The sequence below is a fragment of the Plectropomus leopardus genome, chromosome 4, assembly GCF_026936395.1.
Source record: "Plectropomus leopardus strain MGB_pleo_1.0 chromosome 4, ASM2693639v1, whole genome shotgun sequence".
NCBI classification, from domain to species: domain Eukaryota; kingdom Metazoa; phylum Chordata; class Actinopteri; order Perciformes; family Serranidae; genus Plectropomus; species Plectropomus leopardus.
Genome location: NC_142179.1, coordinates 2,335,775 through 2,356,131, shown reverse-complemented (window position 1 = coordinate 2,356,131; position 20,357 = coordinate 2,335,775). Strand labels below are relative to the sequence as shown.

General features: G+C 41.3%; 2 protein-coding genes across 5 annotated transcripts; one reads left to right on the top strand and one right to left on the bottom strand.

The window, feature by feature from the left end:
* Positions 1 to 299: 299 nt before the first annotated feature.
* Positions 300 to 9,073, top strand: mymk (myomaker, myoblast fusion factor). The gene is made up of 6 exons (XM_042487553.2): positions 300 to 2,979; positions 3,596 to 3,710; positions 4,871 to 5,019; positions 5,381 to 5,497; positions 6,357 to 6,497; positions 6,975 to 9,073. The coding sequence occupies exons 1-6, from the start codon at positions 2,845 to 2,847 to the stop codon at positions 7,173 to 7,175; spliced, it is 858 nt and encodes a 285-aa protein (XP_042343487.1). The 5' UTR covers positions 300 to 2,844; the 3' UTR covers positions 7,176 to 9,073.
* Positions 9,074 to 11,600: 2,527 nt separating this feature from the next.
* On the bottom strand, positions 11,601 to 20,257 carry ttc16 (tetratricopeptide repeat domain 16). Of its 4 annotated transcripts, none has more exons than XM_088076286.1 (14): positions 20,043 to 20,257; positions 19,668 to 19,795; positions 18,361 to 18,545; positions 18,089 to 18,179; positions 17,760 to 17,897; positions 17,538 to 17,638; positions 16,796 to 16,925; positions 16,418 to 16,632; positions 15,789 to 16,093; positions 15,249 to 15,393; positions 14,960 to 15,125; positions 14,659 to 14,792; positions 14,070 to 14,211; positions 11,602 to 12,933 (listed from the first exon to the last, which is right to left on the bottom strand). In XM_088076286.1, exons 4-14 carry the CDS (start codon positions 18,173 to 18,175, stop codon positions 12,799 to 12,801), a joined length of 1,698 nt encoding a protein of 565 aa, XP_087932412.1. In that variant the 5' UTR covers positions 18,176 to 18,179; positions 18,361 to 18,545; positions 19,668 to 19,795; positions 20,043 to 20,257; the 3' UTR covers positions 11,602 to 12,798. The 4 variants fall into 4 exon arrangements, with proteins under 4 accessions (XP_087932409.1, XP_087932412.1, XP_087932411.1 ...); XM_088076285.1 differs by having other exon boundaries at positions 19,668 to 19,701; XM_088076283.1 differs by lacking the exon at positions 19,668 to 19,795 and having other exon boundaries at positions 11,601 to 12,933; positions 18,361 to 18,542.
* Between the last annotated feature and the right edge of the window lie 100 nt (positions 20,258 to 20,357).

The window sequence follows — 20,357 nt, the reverse complement described above, 5'->3', positions numbered from 1 at the left end:
CGAAACAATGTTTGAAAGTATTGGAACGTTTCAAAGTGTGCCATCTTTAGCACTCTCCCATTGAGACTGAAATGTCCACATAAATGTGTTGGTTTTGATCGGACCCTGTATTTTCGCCTCAACAGTTTCTTCGCCCCAAAGACTTAAAAGACAGGTGACCTCTGCTTCTGACTACTGGCTCCAGCCCTCATCCTCCATTGTTGAATGTTACGTTTTACAAGCTCATCCCGTTAAAATGCGAAAATCACATTTTCATTATACGACTTGCAATGCCAGAAGATATCCAACCTTTCTGCTAAGACCACAGACGCAATTTTCAGACATCCGAATCTTATCTTATTTATTTCCACATGTGAATGAGGCCTGAAACCGATCTGAGAATATCTGATTTCATGTGCTTTTTTTCCTGCTTACATGTTCATGATACATATCCAATCTGTGCCGCGTGAGAGGAGAAAACGAGTTGGATCACTTGAACCACGTGGTGTAAATTCAGCCTGCGTCTTCATCACATGTCAGACTGGTCGGTTTTCTATGGGAGCAGACACTGCAGACACGTTTCAACAGTAGGGTTAAATCTGCAGAGAGGTTCCCGGCAGAGGGCGTGGTTAGGCCACGGCAGCGTTTCCAAAACCATCAGGACTGAGAGTTTGTTTCCAGCCCCGGCCCCTGCAGCTCGGGTTACCGAAGAACTCAGAGAATCTGAGGTGGGGGCGAAACCCCTCGGCAATACTGCACCCTTTGTGTGGCTGCCTCGAGCCCTTGAGCAGGTGTAACAGCTGAGAGGAGAGCAGAGGAGGACAACTGCTGCCTCACCATCACGGGATCATTTAAACAACAGCGGCAGCACAGAGTCAAATATGGCCTCAGCGAGAGGAGGCTAACACAAATCAGCCATATATGGCACATGACCAGTTTTTATCTGAAACTTATGGTTCTCGAGGACACGCCGCTGGAGGGCCACCTCTCTCAGATGACACAAAAAACTCACTTTTACACCCTGTGCTCTACATGAGTCCACTGATTCCTGCAACTGGAGCCATGCCGGTCATATTCTGTGCGATGGGGTTGGGTCGGGTCACGGTGCCACCTCTATCTGATGTGTCATCATGTCAGGAAAAATATTCGTTTTTTTAAAGCAAAGTGTGAACTGTGTGCGGGAAAAGTGACGTGTATGACTGCTTTGTTTTCAGCCACAGCTGCTCAGTAATTTCTGGGTCATTCCACTGCCAGTGTTGCCTTTTTACATTTTGGGGATCTAATTTTTAAAACTTGAGCATATTTGTTTGGTTTCTTGCAAAAATACTTCGGGAAGGCAAAGAGCAACTTGACGAGACATCCCAGCTAGCAGGGAACGTTCCCACAATATTGGCTAAATGTTACCTACAACTTATAACTTATAATGTTTTAAAGACATCATTTTATTTTGTAAGTGTGATCTTCATAAATCATTTATTTCAAAGTCAATATGTTTCAGTCATGTCATTTAAAATCGATTATAACACTCTTTAAAAATGACCATTTCATCAGAATATCATAAGCACATTTTATTTTATGCAGACATATATCGGTATCCGTGTGTTTGTTGGTTTGCATGGATTTTTCTATATCTAAACAGGCACAAATATGGATGTTCATGTTTGTTTTATCACTTCAGCACTTCCCTCATAGTTTTTTTCTTTTTATTCTGCCTTACATCATCTTTATTATTATTTTCTCCTTTTGTATTAAGTTATTTATTTACATATTTCAACAACATACAACACTGATCTCACAATGATTCATTACAGCAAACACTGGCATTAGGCTTCTGTATCTTATGTTTTCTTTCCTGATTTCCTTGTGTTATTAAGGCCTGAGATTACAGACCATTTTTGGAAGAAAATGTTATATGTTAACATAAAAAAACCCAACATTTTCTGGTGTTTATAGAGAATGTTTAAGGTTCTGGGAGGTAATTTAATAAGCGTTCATTCTCTAGTGGACTGACTTTATTTATTTTTTGGAATATAGTAAATCCCTGTCTTGTCTTTTGCTTTTTCCTTTTTCCTTTTGTGAGCCTTGGAGTGGGGAGGTGGGGGGTATCATCATTATTATTATTATTAGTTATGTTTTTGTGTTTTGGCTGTTACTGTGTGTGTTTGTTTAATAATTACAAAAGGTTTTGCAAAAAAAGATGTGACATTTTTATGCAATTGTGTAGCTGATGGATTGAAACTTTACATTTTAACGCCACTTTTGTAAAAAACAAAACAAAAAAACCAACAACAACCGTGGAAACATGACAATGGGTCGATAAAAAAACACCCACGTTCGGTGACTAAAATGCAGGTAAACAGTTAAAACAATTACTGAGAATAAAGGTGTTGGACTCTGGTTGTAACAGTGTGTAGATCTGCTACAGGATGGCATGTTGTCCTGCCTGCAGCCACTCCCATGTCGTCCTGGTATGCTAACAGCTGCTCAGCCATGACACTGCACGCACGGGCCTCTGTGGACCTGCCAGCCTGGGGGACATTTAAACTTTAAAGGGCCAAACTGGACAGCTGGGTGTGTTCATACTATGTGGGAGTGTGTGTGTGTGTGTGTGTGTGTGTGCTGTGTGTGCATTCTGTAGCTCATCCATTCACTACTGGACACACTCATCACACACAATGAGGACTACGAGACCTGAGGACATCAGCTTTCCTAGTTGGCATCATATTATTATCAATTAAAACGGCACTTTAACACACCACAGAGTGTACACAGCTTATAGATTATCTTCTTTATAAGATCATTTCAAAGAACTACTGAAGCCCAAAGTGTATTTTCTAATCTACAAGCCTCTGCTGTCCCTCCACCATGGGTGCATTCATCGCCAAGATGCTGCTTCCGACAGTCAGCAGCCTGGTGTTTCTGCCTACAGCCAGCGTGGCCGCCAAGAGGGGCTTCCACATGGAGGCCATGGTCTACTTCTTCACCATGTTCTTCATTGCGGTGAGTTTACGGTTCAACTGAGTTGTTTGTGTTTCGCTGATTGAGGTGTTTGAGGGAAATGTTGAACAAGCAGTAAGCGGTCTCTGTGGCTGGTTCTGAACAAAAAATTTTAAAATTAATAATTATAATTATAATAATGTGGATGTTTTGTTTTTTTGTTTGCTGTCTGATTTAACATATTTATTTTATTTTAATTTTAAATTCAAAATTGTTAATTTTCTAATAGTCCTCCCAGCTTTTTTAAAACTAATTTTTAAGTGATTTTCTTGCAATGTTTTGGTAAAAAACACCAACTTTGATGACTTAAAAATTGTGGGAAACAAAGAAATGTCTTAGTAAAAAAAAAAAAAAAGTAACCTTTTTTTGTTTGTTGGTCTTGAACAGTAGCCTGCAGCTTATCAAGCGTCTCGCCCATTGGTGGCACGTAATCCACCATCCCCTCCACCTTCAGATGACAGTCAGCTCATATATGCTTCACTTTAGAAACATTGAATAACCGATAGTTCAACGGAAATTCGTACTGTATTTAAAAGCTGTTAATCTATTGGTAACGTCTTCAAAAAACCATTAACCTTCTCGATACTGCTGTCTGACTGAAAACTTGTACAATCTGCAGATCTACCATGCATGTGATGGACCAGGTCTCTCCATCCTGTGTTTCATGAGGTACGACGTTCTGGAGTACTTCAGTGTTTACGGCACGGCTCTCTCCATGTGGGTCACACTGATAGGTAAGTCCTAGCTGACCGTCTACAGACTAGTTACTAAACTCGTGGTTGCAGCAGGTAGATGCACGTTTATTGTCATGTTTCTCTTATTGATGTTTATGAAAAACTGGAACTTATTACTGTTAAGTGTAAATTCAAGAAAGCACAAAAAACACTCATCAAAGACGATGGTTGATTAGTATCTAACAACTACACTACCCAAGTACGAGGTCAATTTTGACCTTTTGGGTATAAACTTTGATAACTTTATTATCATGTCCTTTTAGACATTGGTGTTAAATTTTGTCATCATCATTGTATGAATTCTTGAGTTACGGCCAAAGACATGTTTTGCAAAAACCAAGTTCCAATCAGTATATTCTTGAGCCCAAGTGGACGTTTGTGCCAAATTTGAGGAAATTATCTCAAGGCCGACATGAGACACTTCAGACTGACCAATGGTCACAGTGATCATGACCTTTGATCAACAAATTCTTATTAGTTCACTGTTGAGTCCAAGTGAACATTTGTGCCAAATTTACAGAAAGGGGTTTAAAGATATCACATTTACAAGAAAGTTACAGATGAGGCTACAGTGACCTTGACCCTCGACCTATGACCACCAAAACCTTATTAGTTCATCTTTGAGTCCAAGTGAACGTTTGTGCCAAATTTGAAGTGATTACCTTTAAGTATTCTTGAGATTACTTGAGACAACCTGAAATCATAATGCCTCTGGCCGGCGTGGAGGCGTAAACACAGCCAGCTCTGGGAACACATGTTGTGTCTTTGGGTTAAGTTCACATGTGCTCAGACATGCTTGCTTTCACTTTATCATATAACCTCCACACACACACACACACACACACACACACACACGGAGGACACCAGAACGCAAACAGTGAAAAAGTGTCATGGTGCCATGTTTGGCTGAACTAAAAGCTCTCAGACTCAATGGCTTCTTGTGCCTAATGCTTTTTGTGGGCTACTTTCATTTTACGTTCACATTTTAATATGCAGGATTTCTTTCTTTCACGTTTGGGGTGAAGTATTCCTTCAGTTTAATGATAATTATCTGGGTTTAGACCCACAGAAAGCTGACCAGCAGTTCCTGAATAGGAAACTTGTATCCAGGTGAAAGGATCCAGTTTGTCTCACATGCAGCATGCGTCTCTTTGTCCCAGCTCTGGGTGACTTTGATGAACCACAGCGCTCCAGTTTAACCATGTTTGGCGTGTTGACCATCGCGGTGAGGATCTACCAGGATCGCTGGGGATATGGGATCTACTCTGGACCAATCGGATCAGCTGTCTTCATCATCACTGTCAAATGGGTGAGTTATTATCAGGTTATGGTAAACAGGCGGGTTCGCATTGATCCTCAATACACGCAAATTGAAACTGAGAATATGAAATACGCCATGAGGTCATATTTCAGGTGATCTGAAAAAGCCATATTTGGCAAAATTGCAATGGAAACATTTCTTTTCTAGATCACATGATGCTTTCTTATTCCACATTGTTCATGTTTTTCATTTTTGTATTTCTTCTTATCCTCTTCCTTTCCTTGTGCTCTTCTTTATTTCTAACCTCCCCTCCCATTTTTTTTCCACCTTACTCTTTTCCTCTTCTCATCAACGAGTCACTCTCTTTTATGTCTAATCTGTGGGTATCATTGCAATGATGGTGTTTCAGCTGCAGAAGATGAAGCAGCTGCGTGCGGTGTATCCAGAGAAGACGGTGTACACGCAGCAGGTTGGTCCGGGCTGCTGCTTCGGCGCTCTCGCTCTGATGCTTCGCTTCTACTTTGAGGTGAGTGTCGTCAGCATAGAACATATGGCAGGAGCCGCTGCCGGAGACATTCTGTTTTCAGGCTTTCTGTCCGTCCGTCCGTCTGTCCGTACGCACCTCCCATTCTTGTGAACGCTATATCGCAGGAACACCATGAAAGAATTTCTTTTTAAACTTGTGACAAATGTCCACTTAGACATAACAATGAACTGACTACATTTTGGTGGTCGTAAGTCAAAGGTCAGGGTCACTGTGGCTGCCTCTGTCTCACTCTCATGAAGACAATATCTCAAGAGCAGCTTGAGATCTTTTTTAAATTTAGCACAAACATTCACTAGGACTAAACTGATAACTGATTAGATTTTGGTGGTCAAAGGTCAAGGTCACTGTGACCTTGCACCCATGTCATTGTTGTGAACACAATATCTCATACATCACAATATAAAGACCACCTTGAAAGAATTTCTTTAATTTTGGCACAAACATCCACTTGGACTCAAGAATGAACCGAGTAGAATTTGGTGGTCACAGGTCAGGACCTCATGAAACATGTTTTTGGTCATAACTCAAGAATTTACACTTTAACAATGATAACATTTGACTTAAACGTCTTATAGGATAAAATGTTGAAGTGATGACATTTAATATTCTAAAGGTCATAGGAAACTGTCTGGATATTACTCAACTTCATATCTCAGAGAGAGAATGGGAGACATTTGGACAGATACTGAATTGTCCACCTTGAAACTGCAACTTAACTGGTTAGCGAAGGCATACTACAGTGATGTAGGGACTCTGGTTCACTGACATAAAACTGTTTTTTAAAAAACATGCATAAATATCTTCATAATGAGGATGTGCTGTACTCTCTTTCCTACAGGAGTGGGACTACGCCTACGTCCACAGCTTCTACCATCTGTCTCTGGCTGTGTCCTTCATCCTACTGCTGCCAAAGAAGAACCGCTACGCCGGGACAGGACAAAACGCTGCAAAGCTCAGCTGCTTCGCTCTCTGCTGCTGCGTATGTCACATTCATTAAATCTAAACACAGAGCAAAGGCCAGCTGTAAAGATTATATATGAAGGCAAAATAGTGGACGAGATAGAAAGCGAAAGGTTACACTGTTTGGACCAGGTATACTGAACTTGCTTTGTTTGGGGGACATTGGGGTCTTAGCTAGAACCTTTATCGGGGGGTGTGGGGGATCCTCTATAGGCACTTTGTTTTTGATAAACAAACTCTATTTTGATGCTGTTTTATGCACTCTCCCACCAAATGAATACTAAAAGTACAAAAACAATTCCCAGTGTGAATCTCTTAATTTTTGTGAATTAGAAAATGGTTTAGGCGCCACCAAGCACACTGTTGGGGGCCACATTTGGCCGTAAGTTTAGTATTACTAATTTAGAGGGTAAATTGACCCTGTAGTAAAGCATCATTATTCACTGTCAGTCCTTTATGTCACCCTAATCCTGCTTCCTAATTGTTCCCCCACCAGTCCATGTCCCCTGGTACCGCTAAAGAGAAGACGGAGAAGACGAAGAAGAAGTCGTCTCGTACCGTGTGGACAATCCCCACCGAGAAGCCATGGACACGACGCTGTAGCACCCCCATCCTGCCTCTGTACAACCCCCCGCCCTCCACACCTGTCAAAGGGACCAGCATCAGCAAGCTCAAAGAGATGAACGGCTGGAAGTGACCCCAAAAACATAACTGTCAGTCGGTCTAAAGTAGGAGGACTTCATCCTGAAGAACGGGCGGACAGAGTGGCCGGCGACGAGCGGGGAACGGGAAAAACACCAAATAACTGTCAGCCAAATGCTGATAAACTTGTATGTGGCTGGTAAGTTAATCTCCTTCAGCAGGAAACCAACCATCATGTGGACGTTCTTTTCTACTCCAAAACATCATTTTTGGCTGGTAGAATATTTAAGGTCAGCAGCGACTTTAGGAATCCTCCAGCCACTGAAGCTAGCAGGTGGAGAACCAAAAGTACCCTGATGTGGTCATGAAAAATTTAAGGGCAAGAACAAAGAGCGAGTCGGGCCTCCGCTGCCCTCAAAGACCCGATAAGAACACAGCTGTCTGAAGCGCTTGTCCAAAGCCGAGGACAGGCAGCACGCTACGAGAGAACACACACAGCACGGACAGGGAGACGGTGGCTGAGACAAGCCAGTAAAACTGACTGGAAAATTTATGAGAAGAACAAACAGGCAGATGGTTTATCTCTCCAAAATATATAAATTGTCTTTAGAAATGTTCCTCAGGGGAGACGCTTCGTCTGCTCGCCTCTGTCTGTCTGTCCCCCCTCCTCTTTCTCTTTCCCGTCTCTCTCAGGGAAAGGAAGCACGCGGCCGAATTCGTTTATGAGAATTACAAGACTGTAAAGCACATTTTACCGTTTTTATACGTCCTCGAGGTGCCAAATGTGTCATGTGGAGCATCAGACGTTGGAGCGAGGGGAAGCGGCGGCCCCAGACATCAGTCTGTAACCCGACTGAAGCATCTTGATGTGTTTCTGGAGCAGCAGGTGGACTCCTCTGTCTGTTAACCCTTTATAACCTGGAGCCACATCACTTTTCTTGTGTTGCTTTAAAACACCTGTCAGAAATATTTGAACCTTTGAACTCCAAGAAAGTTGGAATGATTTCTTTCAAAACATGGGAGAAGGGCAACGAGCAAAGGTAGGAATAGTTCCACCAACTGCAAGAAATTAGTAGATTTAAAAATATATCTTTTTAAATAAACGCTAGGGAAAATGTCACGGGAAAAATTAAATCCATTTCCTTCTCGTGAATGAAAAACCTCGAGAACAACTTGCCTGAATTTCTTCAAATTTGGCACCAACGTTCACTTGGACTCAGTGATGTGCTAATTAGATTTTGGTGGTCAAAGGTCAAGGTCACTGTGACCTTACATCAGTCCCTTTCCTGTAGATGAGATGTCTTAAGTCAAGTAAAGTCAGTTGAATTGTATGTATAAAGCCCATTATCACAAATCACAATTTGCCTCTTTTTCAAGGCTTTCCAGCGTACGACATCCCTCTGTCCTTAGACCAACTAAAGAAAACTCCCCAAAAATAATCCCTGAACCGGGGAAAAAAATATGTAGAAGAACACCTTGAGGTAATTTTTTTAAACTTAAATTTTAAACATCCACCAAAAAGCTAAGGAAAAAATGTCTAGGGGAAAAAGACAGTTAGGGAAAAACTTAACTTATTACAGACAGAATTATTACGGAATAATTATAATTTTTTATCACTTTTTCCAAGTCTTGTTTGTTTGTTTATGTTTACTTTCTTCTTTTTTCAGGTAATTTTCTTGTATTTTCCACTGACCTCTTGCTTCATTTCTTCTTTCATTGCTCACTGCCCTTTCCCCATGTTTTTGACAGAAATCAAATTTCAAAGGGTTAACTCTGGTTCACCAATCAAGCAGTTTTGGCTATGATGGTTGCTTAATGTGCACTGTTCAGACTGCTGAAAACTTTTATCATTATCATATTGTTATTTATTGCAAATTGTATATTCAGTCTAGTGTGTTTGCTTTTGATCATTGTGTAATATTCTGAAGAATAAAATGAAATGTTGTGACCCTGTTTCAACTGGTCTTTAGGGACGTTTCGTGGAATTTTAACAGCCTCGACCATCTGAGCCGTCATCATAACGCGGTGATACGTGCTCTGCAGACCCTGACCATTGACAAAAACCCTGACTGGCACATACTTCAAGGCCCACTGCAGTCTAGCAACACTAATCCAATTCCAAACCCACATATCCCGTTCCACTTTCACTTCAGGAGGACATGGAGTTGTGCGTCCGCGCACGTCACCTGCCCCGAACACTACCCAAAGACTACAAACGTGTTCTGCGTATCTTAGACAAAACAGTCTCGGGCCAAAACGTGAATGAACCTCCCCTCCACCAGGGAATGTTTTGAGTCGGGGCCAAGCCGCCAGCTCCTGTGCCCAGAGAAAGGTGTTTTTGTCTGGGCTCAGAGACTTGGCTGGCTGGGCCACCGGCACCACCCGGCTGGCTGCGCCTCCCGGCCCTGACAGGACGGTAACTTGAGCCTTTTATTGCACAAGTGTGAAACACTTTTCAGCTCCTTTACGACCACTGTCTATCCCGCACCGCTCTGCTGAGGGGCTGAGGCCCACACACATTCAGGACTGTACTTCTATGCTTATGAAGACTTTCTTCTGTCTGTGATCACTGATACTAACGGTTCAGTTACTAAAAATCTAATACCAACCCAATCCTAATCCTGACCCTAAATTAAAGACCTAACCTAAAAGCAGCCGTTGTGAGGACCTGGAAAATGCCATTGGGATTATAAGGATTTTCAGGATCAGCTGACCCTGACAGGGTTCATAGCTTATTTACCAATAAATTGCCATGACTTTGAGGCAAATTTTAACAAAATGACCGTTGATACTCCTTGTTTTTTTTTCATTACTATGTATTATCTTTTTAAAATATATATCATTAATAAAAAATAATGAATTTGGAAAAGGATTAGCACTGGGGAGGGAACAGAAATCAGCATTGGATTTCCAAATTCACAGCTGTCCTTGATCACAACATTTGTTATTATACAGGTTTGTGAAACAAAATTTCCTGACTCTTCCAAAACTTTAAGGATATATTTAGTTTTACAAAACTTTTCCAGGCCTAGAAATTGCTATTTGCAAATTCCATGCTGTTTCCAGGTTTTTCATGACCGTACAAATCCTGTTCCTAGGAAATGTGGTCCTCACAAGAATAGAAACACACACACACACACACACACACACACACACACACACACACACACACACACACACACACACACACTGTCTAAGGGTCTTATTGGGCGGCCACTGCTCAGCAGACATCAACCGTGTCAACACAATAAGCGCTGATTGACACAGGAGTGAGCATGGTCGTCTCTTTCGTGGTCGTCTGCACCCACATTCCACGGCGGTGTGGAATTTCAGTGGGTATCAAAATATAATAAAAAAAAAACATCTGAACACATAAAAAAATATGACTTAGACACCAGAAAAAAAGTGCTTTCTCCAATATTCCAGTCAATTCAGACACGGCAAAGAGAGAATATCAATTTCATTAGAGTCAATTAAGCACCAACAACCACAGTGAGAAGTGACTGTGACAGACTCTGGTATGTTTGGTATGTTTGTGCTTTTCGCTGTGTGCTGTGGGTACTTTCTATGGTGAGGCAGCAGCCAATGTGCCACAGGTCCTTTCGCTGTGTGTCAGCTGTTGCCACAGCTGTTGTTAATGCTGCGAGGCCAGCTGACGCTCTGAGAACACCACAGAGCTGCAGCCACAACACATCTTCACTGCTAGTACTCATCACCAGCGATACGATCAGATTCATCACTTCAGTTGAGCAACAGAGAGAAATTCATCAGGTATAAACTATTTACATTTTATGTGTATTTTTTTATGTGTATTTTTCTCTTTTCAGTAAATCTGCAAGAGAAAATGCTTATGTACTTTCCCATCTACTACTATTATTACTGTAACACGCCTTCATGTAAACAAACCATTATACCAATCAGCTGTGCCCTCATGTAAACAATCCAGTGTCCCAAACAGCTGTGCCCTCATGTAAACAAACCACTGTACCGATCAGCTGTGCCCTCATGTAAACAAATCACCGATCAGCTGTGCCCTCATGTAAACAATCCAGTGTCCCAATCAGCTGTGCCCTCATGTAAACAAACCACTGTACCGATCAGCTGTGCCCTCATGTAAACAAACCACTGTACCGATCAGCTGTGCCCTCATGTAAACAAACCACTGTACCGATCAGCTGTGCCCTCATGTAAACAAATGACTGTAGGGATGAGCTGTACCCTCATTTAAACAAACGACCGTAGGGATGAGCTGTACCCTCATTTAAACAAACCACTGTACCAATCAGGTGTGCCCCCATGTAAACAAACCACCGTACCAATCAGAAGTGCCTTCATGTAAACAAACCAATGTACCAGTCAGCTGTGCCCTCGTGTAAACAAACCATGTAAGGCATTAGCTGTGTGCTCAAGATTATACTTTGGATGGAATGACTTCAAAAATGTGCCAGTACTTGCTGTCCTCCTACTTTTGTACTTTTTAAACTGAAAACACACATTTTAGATTGTGCTATTTACTGGTAATGACAAAGAATATAACTAACAGCAAGTAGGTCGTCTGTGAAGATCATTACAGGAAACTTTCAGGTCTGGTTTGTGGTATGGGTTTGGGTCATTGATTAACACAGATGTTTACAGGTCAGGTGGAGAACAGAGACACGGAGACAGAAAAAAATATCACAGGACAAAGAGAGAGAAAGAGAAAGAGAAGGAAAGAACACTTTATCAACACAGTTTCACAAAACAATGAATTTGCTATATTTTTGACAGATTAATCCCTTAAGTTTCGGTGTTTAAATGCGTACAAAGAATTGAGCAAATCGGACAAATGAGATCACTTGCAAAATGTAGATGGGGATCTGCTGTAGAGACAGTACTCATAATGGATACACAGAATGTAACCAGTCCAGCACACTGTTAAGGGATCCTGAGAAATGCTATCATGCTAAAACTGTGCCTCTGCTGCCACCCTTTGGACTACAGCGCATGATAGCATGCTAATTAAAGGATAATACCACAGAGTTTTAGAGAGGTGATGTTTCAGACTCTACAGTCTGCCTCAGTGTTTTTCTGTAAGATGAAATCAAAGATCATGTAGATATAACATGCTAACATGCTTTTATACATGCATTTATTAGTGTTAGTTCTATTCCTATTATTAGCTGGGTAAGATGAGTAGCATTTACTTATTATTTATTTTTTTATAATCATTTCTCTTTCGTTGTACTTATTTCTGTATTTTTTTCTTTACAATTTACTTATTTATTTTAACTTGTACAATTTAGACATCACAGAATAACTTTACTACTGGAGTAGAAATACCCACAAAATCTGTAAAACATATGGGCACATATGGATGCGTTGCGGCTACGCACATATGATTTAGCATGCGCTGCACAAAACGAATCAAAAATATGATGATAAACAGACAAAGATTTTTCTTTATGTGTGGGTTAGAGGAGCATAGTTAAGTTTTGTAGATTTTCTTCAGTTTAAACGGCTGTTAAAAGTGATTCACAGTGTTTGCAGCCAAAGTTTAAGCACATCAAACCCCTGCTGGAATAAGTTTTAAGTCTGAGGCAAAGAAAAATGTATTATTTACTTCCCATCCAAAGCAAAATCAATTATCACTTCTGAGATGTGGAGCCCAAATCTCTTGTAGTGCGACCACCTCTTGTATCTCAGGGCGGACTGGTTGTGTTGCACTGTGTGGATGCTGGTGGTGGTGCTGATGGTGGGTGGTGTGTGGTTTGGCGTGGCCCAGTGTGGTGCGCAGCTGGACATTCATGGAGAAATGATCCAACCACTTCTTCAACCTGCCACAGTTCCACACAAAGTTGAGCATCATGTACTCGTGACAAAAGGTTTGGAAGGTCTGTAGCTTGTGTTTATGGTGATATTGTTCTGGTAGGATGGAGGACAGTTTGACTTATGACAGCAGGAAAGGCCCAGGTGAAAATAATGAAATTAATGATGGCTGAATGTCATGTAGCTGCTTTGATTTCAGGATTCTGGTGTTGTTCATACTGGCTCTCTGTCGCTGAGACACTTATGCTACCTTCACGTACTCCTCGGAAATATCGTATTTACCATATTCATGAGGTACGACCACATAAACGGCCCTCCAAAACTGTGATTAGAAGTGGGAAATTGAGGATTTTCGGTGATTCCCGAAGTGCATGACATTTCTGGGTAGCAGAAATGAAGCAAAGCATGGAAACAGTGTCAACAATTGACAGTAAAAAAAAAAAATCATATATTTGGTTATTTTGTTTTTAGTAGTTATCGTTTACTTTTAGTAGTTACACACTTTAGTATCTGCTTCTATTAGCTACAGCAAGCAAGCAAACTTTGAACTGCAAAGCGTGTTTTAAAAATCATCTAAATGTCTAACCATCCCTCATAATATGTCTTGCATTCCCTGGTATTAGTAGATGCAGAGTCCATGATTTTGTACTGGGACAAAAAATATGACCAAGCCTTTTTGATTTTTTTGGGTTTTTAGTAAAATATCAGCCACCAAAAAAAACAACCATTTTTATTTCTAGCATCCATGTTTGCTGCTTTTTCTAAGCAGAGCACTTTTATGTTGTAGTAACGACTGCACAGCTGGGAAGTGCGAAATTTCCAAGGAGCACATGAGGGCAGCAGAGGAACAGAGCCCTCGTTAGTGTAATTAGTGACACCTGAGCTTTTCCTGCTCACTCTGAAGTGCTGTGAGAAAGGCACATTGCTTTGTGTGGTTTCACATCGATTTTGAAAGTTTTCAATGATCTCTGTTTATGAAAATTTGCTTTATTCTTTCTACCCGTGTCTCGATCAGTTGCTCTAAAGGATATTAGTTTTATATTGTAATACACCTTCAAAAATTAGCAGCTTTTTGTAAGAACTGAATGTCATTGGATACAAACAACCCTGCTGCTGTGTTCATTCATGATTCCCCTGTCAGTACCTGCTGAGGGCTCCTCACAATGAGCTGCATCTCCTGTTGGTTCACACACAGCTTCAGCTCCTTTCCTGCTGCAGGCGGGGCCTCTGATTGGCTCGCTGTGTTCTCACCGGTCAGAGTCATCTTCTGCAGCTTCTCACTCAGTCTAACAACACATTACAACACAAGACACATTTGTCTCAGTATGCTGCTGGTTACATGGAGCATCTTTACACGCTGACAATAAGCTGTGAATAAAAAACATTCAAGTCATTTTTTTTCAGCAGATTCTGCGCGAGGAGGATGCTTAACCCTTTCAAACCTGAACAAATAGGCCTCCTTTAAAAGAAAAAAGTGCTTAAAATAATAATTCTTTTAGATAACTTTAAATGAATAATAATTATAATAATAAATATAGTTTTGTGGCATTTTGCTGTAAAATAATGGGTAACACAGACATGTGACGTGCAAAGTCAAACAATACCAAACCAAGCCAGCACACGCGTGTGGAAAAAGTTTATATGAGGAACATAAGGTCTTTATAAGGACTACATGGTTTTATCAACACGTTCTGCTGCGCTGCTTTAGTCCTAACGGCTGTCGGGTTGCTGACCTCTGCTGATCAGAGGAGGAGCTGCAGGCCTGGATGGTGTCCATCAGCTGGTCTCTGACTGCTTGTCCTGCTGGACTGGACAGAACGTCAGACACGCTGCAGCCGGGGAACAGATGCATGAGCAGAGGAGGCAGCTACAAAACAAACACACACACATACACAATTTACCACTTTTTAGCACTATAAGCTATGGAGACTGTTCAGCACATTGAATAAAAAGATTATATAATGTTTTTGTGACTAAATCCTCTGAAAAAGTGTCTCATGTCAGTGGATCTGGATGGCGAGACGGAGCTCGCACCTCCTCGTTGGTGGGATCCAGGATCAGCGTGCAGATGAAGTCCCGTCTGGCTCTGTCCAAGTTTTGGAGTTTCCGGAAGGCCTTGGATCTGTTCTCATAGTACTGACTGGCTGTGGGGTCATACTGGACGGCCAGAGAAAACATGTCAGCTGCCTCCTGGAAACACCTGCAGACGCACACATACACGTTCACAAACACCGCCTCGAAACGAGATTTGACGCCCGTCCTCCTCGGGTTTGAATGAGTTTGTGTGGGTGTTAATTTGCGTGTGTGTTAGTGTGGGTCTGACCCGTCCTGGAAGCAGAGAGAGCCCAACGTGTTGTGGAGGACAGCGAGGCGGAGCCGGACAGCAGGGTCATCAGGCCGCATCATCTCCTCAGCCTGCTGGTAGTCGGCCATGGCGAAACACCAATCACCCTGTTTAAAGAAACAATCTGTAACACACACACACACACACACACACACACACACACACACACACACACGAAGATCTCAGATGGATCCTTTGAACCAGTTTATATGTATATGTATATGTATATGTATATGTTTTTTTATATGTATATATATAGTAATTTTAACAATTTAAAGGTTTTTGTCATGATGCCACTGTGTTTTTGTTCTGATTTTTTAAATCATTTTCATTACCACATGCAAAATAGATTTTTTTTTGATGATCATTGCCTGATTAGCAGCAACATTGATTGTGACAGGTCACCTAGTTGAAATAGCATGTATTTTCTCCATAGGTAAAAATGACGTCATCACACACACACACACACACACACACACACACACACACACACACACACACACACACACACACACACACCTCCTCTGTTCAGGTACAGAGCCGGCTCGCTCTTCTCCTCCTCGATGGCCTTGTTGAGAAGCAGAGTGGCCTCGGCGTAGAGGCCTCGGCTGAAGCACTGAACAGCAGAGTCATTGTAGGTGAGAACGAGCTGAAAGGTCACCTCCTCCTCCACGGAGCTGCGCTCGTCCTTCTCGACTGTGGCCTCCTCCTGAACTCTGACCTCCTCCTTCTCCTCCTCCTCCTCCTCCTCGCTCAGCTCCACAGCCGTCACCAGATCCTCAATGGCTGCTGTGAAGTCTTTCAGACGTCGGTACAGAATCCCTCTGATGGAGAATTGGAGTGAATGAAACAGATTTAATTTGGATTTAAATGAAATAAATGCAGCCAAATAGATCAAGTTTAGCTCTGAGATTTTTAAAATCGGAAAATGTAAAACGCCAGCTCAGACGTAACTATATGTTGGTATGTTCTCTCCACGTCTGTATGCTTTTTATTCAGGGGGGCTTCGTCTCCCCCCACAGTCCAAAAACATGCTAAGATGTCATCTTGTACGTTTTGTTTTATTTTACAGCACCTTTGTAACTCAGATCTTGTACAGTTTTCACCACTCGGTTTCATTCAGGTCTGAATGTTTCATGTGGACTCACCTGAACAGGTAGAGGCGTGCATCCTGGGGGCAGTTCTCCAGAGCGACGTTGATCATGCAGAGGGCGTCAGGCAGCCGGCCGGTGGACGCTCTGTCCACGGCCTTTAGTCTGGCCCGTTCACTGGCCTCCTGCAGCTGCAGCAGCAGGGCTGCGGCTTCACGACATGCTGGGTTCAACGCCAACGCCGACCTCACGTCTTGATAACATTGTGATGTCTGGACACGAGAGAACATCAGCGTCACCACACACATCTGAATGTGTGTATACGAAAGTTTCCCTTTAACTGCCCGATTCTTTGCAGCGTCAGCTGAGCCGCAGATGTGTGTGTGGTTGCTGGTTTTAGGTGTGTGAGGTGTAAGAAGTCTCTGCAGCTGTAACCTGGCTGAGCAGTTTGTGCAGTCGGGCTCTGAGGACGTAGAGGTCGGCGGTGGGACCATCTGACAGCATCCAGTCGTTCACCAGCTTCAGACAGTCAGCGTGGCGTCCTGCAGCTGTCAGACAGGCCAGGCTGGACAAAAGACATTCATGAACAATGTGTGTGAATCACAAACAGAAAAACTAGAATCAAAGCCATAACAACAAAACTGTACGTCTCATCTGAAGGCTTAAGTGCTCTTCTTGAGAGTTCACTGTGATTTTGATCTATGTATCAACACATCTACATACACAGGGTTTATGCACATTTTTACCTGTGAATTTCCATAAGTTTCCCATGACCTTAAAGACCATACGTCCTCTGAAACGGCCGTCACAATACTCCTCATCAGTTCTTTTTCATTACTTTACAACAGCCTTTTGATATATATTATTCAAGAAAAATAATAATGAATTCAGAATAGGATTAGAACTGAATATTTAGATATGACTTAGGTACTGCTTGTTATTTATGAGAGGAGAGGGGGTTGGTGCAAAAAGAGAAGGTATGTTAAATAATTTTTTAAGCACTGAGGAGGAACTTAAAATTTTAATTTTGGCTAAAGGGGAGGAGCATACAACTTTAAAAAGCTGTATTTTGTATAATATAACATGCCTGCGGGTTTGGAAGGCATGTTTTCTTTTTTAAAATTTTGGCCAAAAAAAACTAAATGATTAACATGATCTTAGTACGCAGGTTTCCGACCTTCTGACCTCGTAGGCCCTGCAGTCGGGCCTCAGCTCCGCAGCTTTTGTGAAGGCCTCCAGAGCCTCGAGGAAAAGGCCTCCGTCAAACAAACACTGGCCCTGAAGACAACACGAAACAGAGAGATAACCCTTAATTGATTTTAGTTTGGGCATTAATCTCTGAGTTTATGAAGGCTGCGTTACAATCAGCCCAGCCAGAGCAGAGGAGTGCTGCGGAGACCTGGAGGTAGTAGATGAAGGCCAGGCGGGCACTGAAGGCACCGGGCTCCAGGAGCCAGGCCCGTTTATAGCAGGCTGCCGCTGACTGGAAGTCACACAGCTGCAGGTAGGCCTCCGCCTGGCTCACATACAGCTGAGTCTACAAACACACAGCAGCAGGTTAGAATTAAATCGATAATGACTGAAGTGAGATAAACAATCGAAAACTTTATTTTATTAGGATAAAACCACCCCGAGTCAGTACAGCCCCACCATTAACTGCTGAGGCACAAATCTTAACATACAGTAAATTTGAACATGGGTAAGTCTGTGTCATATGTAGTGCAGCACCTGCTCTGGCTGCAGTGTGATGGCTTTAAAGAAGCAGATCACAGCTTTCTCAAACTGGGACTTTCCCATTGCCTCTCTTCCATTCATGTAACTGCAGAGACAAAAATCAGAAGCAATATGAACCTTGAAAAAGCAACGTTTTGGACATTTTTTTATCCCCCATATCTGGTTTTCCAATAAATTAAAAGTTGAAATTGAAAGTAAATCCGCAATCAAAGTACTACCCTATAAAATTACAACACAAAGCTAGAGGAGCCCTTTCATTCACTCACTGCTCTGCGGCTTTGCTCTGAACGATGAGGCTCGTCTGTCGCTCTGGTCTGTGAGCATGTTTCTCTCCCGGTGCCACAAAGATTTCACTGGAGCCAAAAAGCTGCTTGAAGGTGCTTTTTCGCCGCGCCACATCCAGCTCCTCTTCTGACACTGCCGTGGGAAATAAACTCTGCACCTCTGCCTGCTGGTGGACAAATATTAATACAGATCATTTTAGTTTTCTGGCGGATTAGACAGACTGTATTAGTACACTCGTCAATAACTAATTTGTCCACCTATCTATCTATCTATCTGTTTCTTTTTTTTAAAGATATTTTTGGGGGCTTTTGTTGTCTTTATTAGATAGGATAGACATAGTGTGATGGGGGAGAGAGAGAGGACGACATACAGCAAAGGGCCGAGACTAGACTTGAACCCACAGCTGCTGTGGCGAGGACACAGCCTCTGTACATGGGTCACCTGCTCTACCAACTGAGCCACCAGGTGCCCCAACATGTCAGTTTCCTGGAAAAATACAATTTCTATTTGTCTCTATTAAACACAACTGAGCTTCTCTTTGTTTGCTTGTTTTTGTCAGTTTAAATTATCCAGTTTTGTCCGTATGCAGTTTGCATACAGTCTGCGAATGCTTATTTTGCTTAAAAAAACAACAATAATTATTATGTGTACATACCTTTTTCCTCTATGTACATACTTATTTTATTACTTATTTATTGTTATTTGTTATTGTATAATTGTGTTATTGTATAATTGTGTTATTGTTATTTTCTTTGTTACATTCCACTTTCTCTTTTTCATGCTGCTGTAACATTTGAAATTTCCCCCAATGGGGGATCAATAAAGGAATATTCTATTCTATTCTATTCTAATAATAATAATAATAATAAAGCAGAAGAAGAGGAAAATAATTAAATAAATACATAAATTAATTAAAAAGCCTTTCAATGAAATTTTACATTTTTTTAATTACATAGGCTACAAAAAGAAACAATGGAAAACATAAAAACTCAAAATAACAGACAATCTCAAACTTTTGAGTCAAAAAACAAGTTGAGAGTATTTATAAAAATGCTATTAAACAAAAGCACTATCACAATTTATTGAACATTTTTACTACTTTTTAGTGTTTACAGTACAGATTTTCTTTAAAAACGGGACATTACAAGGTTTTGACGATTAATGTCTCAAAACTGATATCACAGTTTTATGGTATAATGGTTATACTGAATTATTATCATCAGTTATTCGGGTATGATTACCCCTTAAATTAATAAAAACAGAAATGTTTTTATGAGGATTGAATTACCTTTTTTAAATGGAGGTACGTGTACAAAGGCTCCCTTTTGAAAAAATAATCAAATACCGTCCATTAGTATCTGTACGCGGTCAATTTTTATACCACAGTATACGCTGAAACCGATACGCAGCTGCAACCTGCGAAAAGATATGTATTATGATTTGTACATGAATAGGTTAACGCTAAAATGATTTATTTTATTTAATGTATTAAACACAGATATCCAGCTAACGTCAAATGGTTGAGAATCAAACTGTGAGCTAAAGCTAACTGCAATAACTTGACTTCTAGCTGCTGTTAGCTGCCGTTAGCTGCTGTTAACTGCCGTTAGCTGCCGTTAGCTGCTTTCTTGTTTAAAAAAACAAACAAAAAATATTTGTTTACCGTCTGCTCATTTTTCTGCTCCAAGTTGTCCATCGTGTCGTTCAAATAATCGACATGAGATGTAATATTAGCTAAATTACGTTTTCTTCCCTTTATTTTCACTTTGCAATTTTTAGATTTGCTACTTATGTTAAGACTGAGTGTAACCATGGAAACCAACTTCGACCCTACGCGTGCGGTCGAGATTTGTTTTTATTCTAAAACGTCTTATATTTTATAAACACTGAAAATACGGTTTTTTGTTTTGTTTGTTTGTTTTGTTAAAAAGGTTTTCTTAAAAAAGAAAAGACATCGGTTAAATGTAAAAGTACAGCG

Coding starts and splice junctions, on each gene's coding strand:
- mymk (XM_042487553.2), top strand. CDS start 2,845: ATGGGTGCATTCATCGCCAAGATGCTGCTTCCGACAGTCAGCAGCCTG. Junction 5,020..5,380: donor TCATCATCACTGTCAAATGG/GTGAGTTATTAT, acceptor ATGGTGTTTCAG/CTGCAGAAGATGAAGCAGCT. Junction 5,498..6,356: donor TGCTTCGCTTCTACTTTGAG/GTGAGTGTCGTC, acceptor TCTTTCCTACAG/GAGTGGGACTACGCCTACGT.
- ttc16 (XM_088076282.1), bottom strand. CDS start 20,192: ATGGTTACACTCAGTCTTAACATAAGTAGCAAATCTAAAAATTGCAAA. Junction 18,546..20,042: donor AGCAGAAAAATGAGCAGACG/GTAAACAAATAT, acceptor TTTGTCCACCAG/CAGGCAGAGGTGCAGAGTTT. Junction 14,793..14,959: donor TGGATCCCACCAACGAGGAG/GTGCGAGCTCCG, acceptor TTTGTTTTGTAG/CTGCCTCCTCTGCTCATGCA.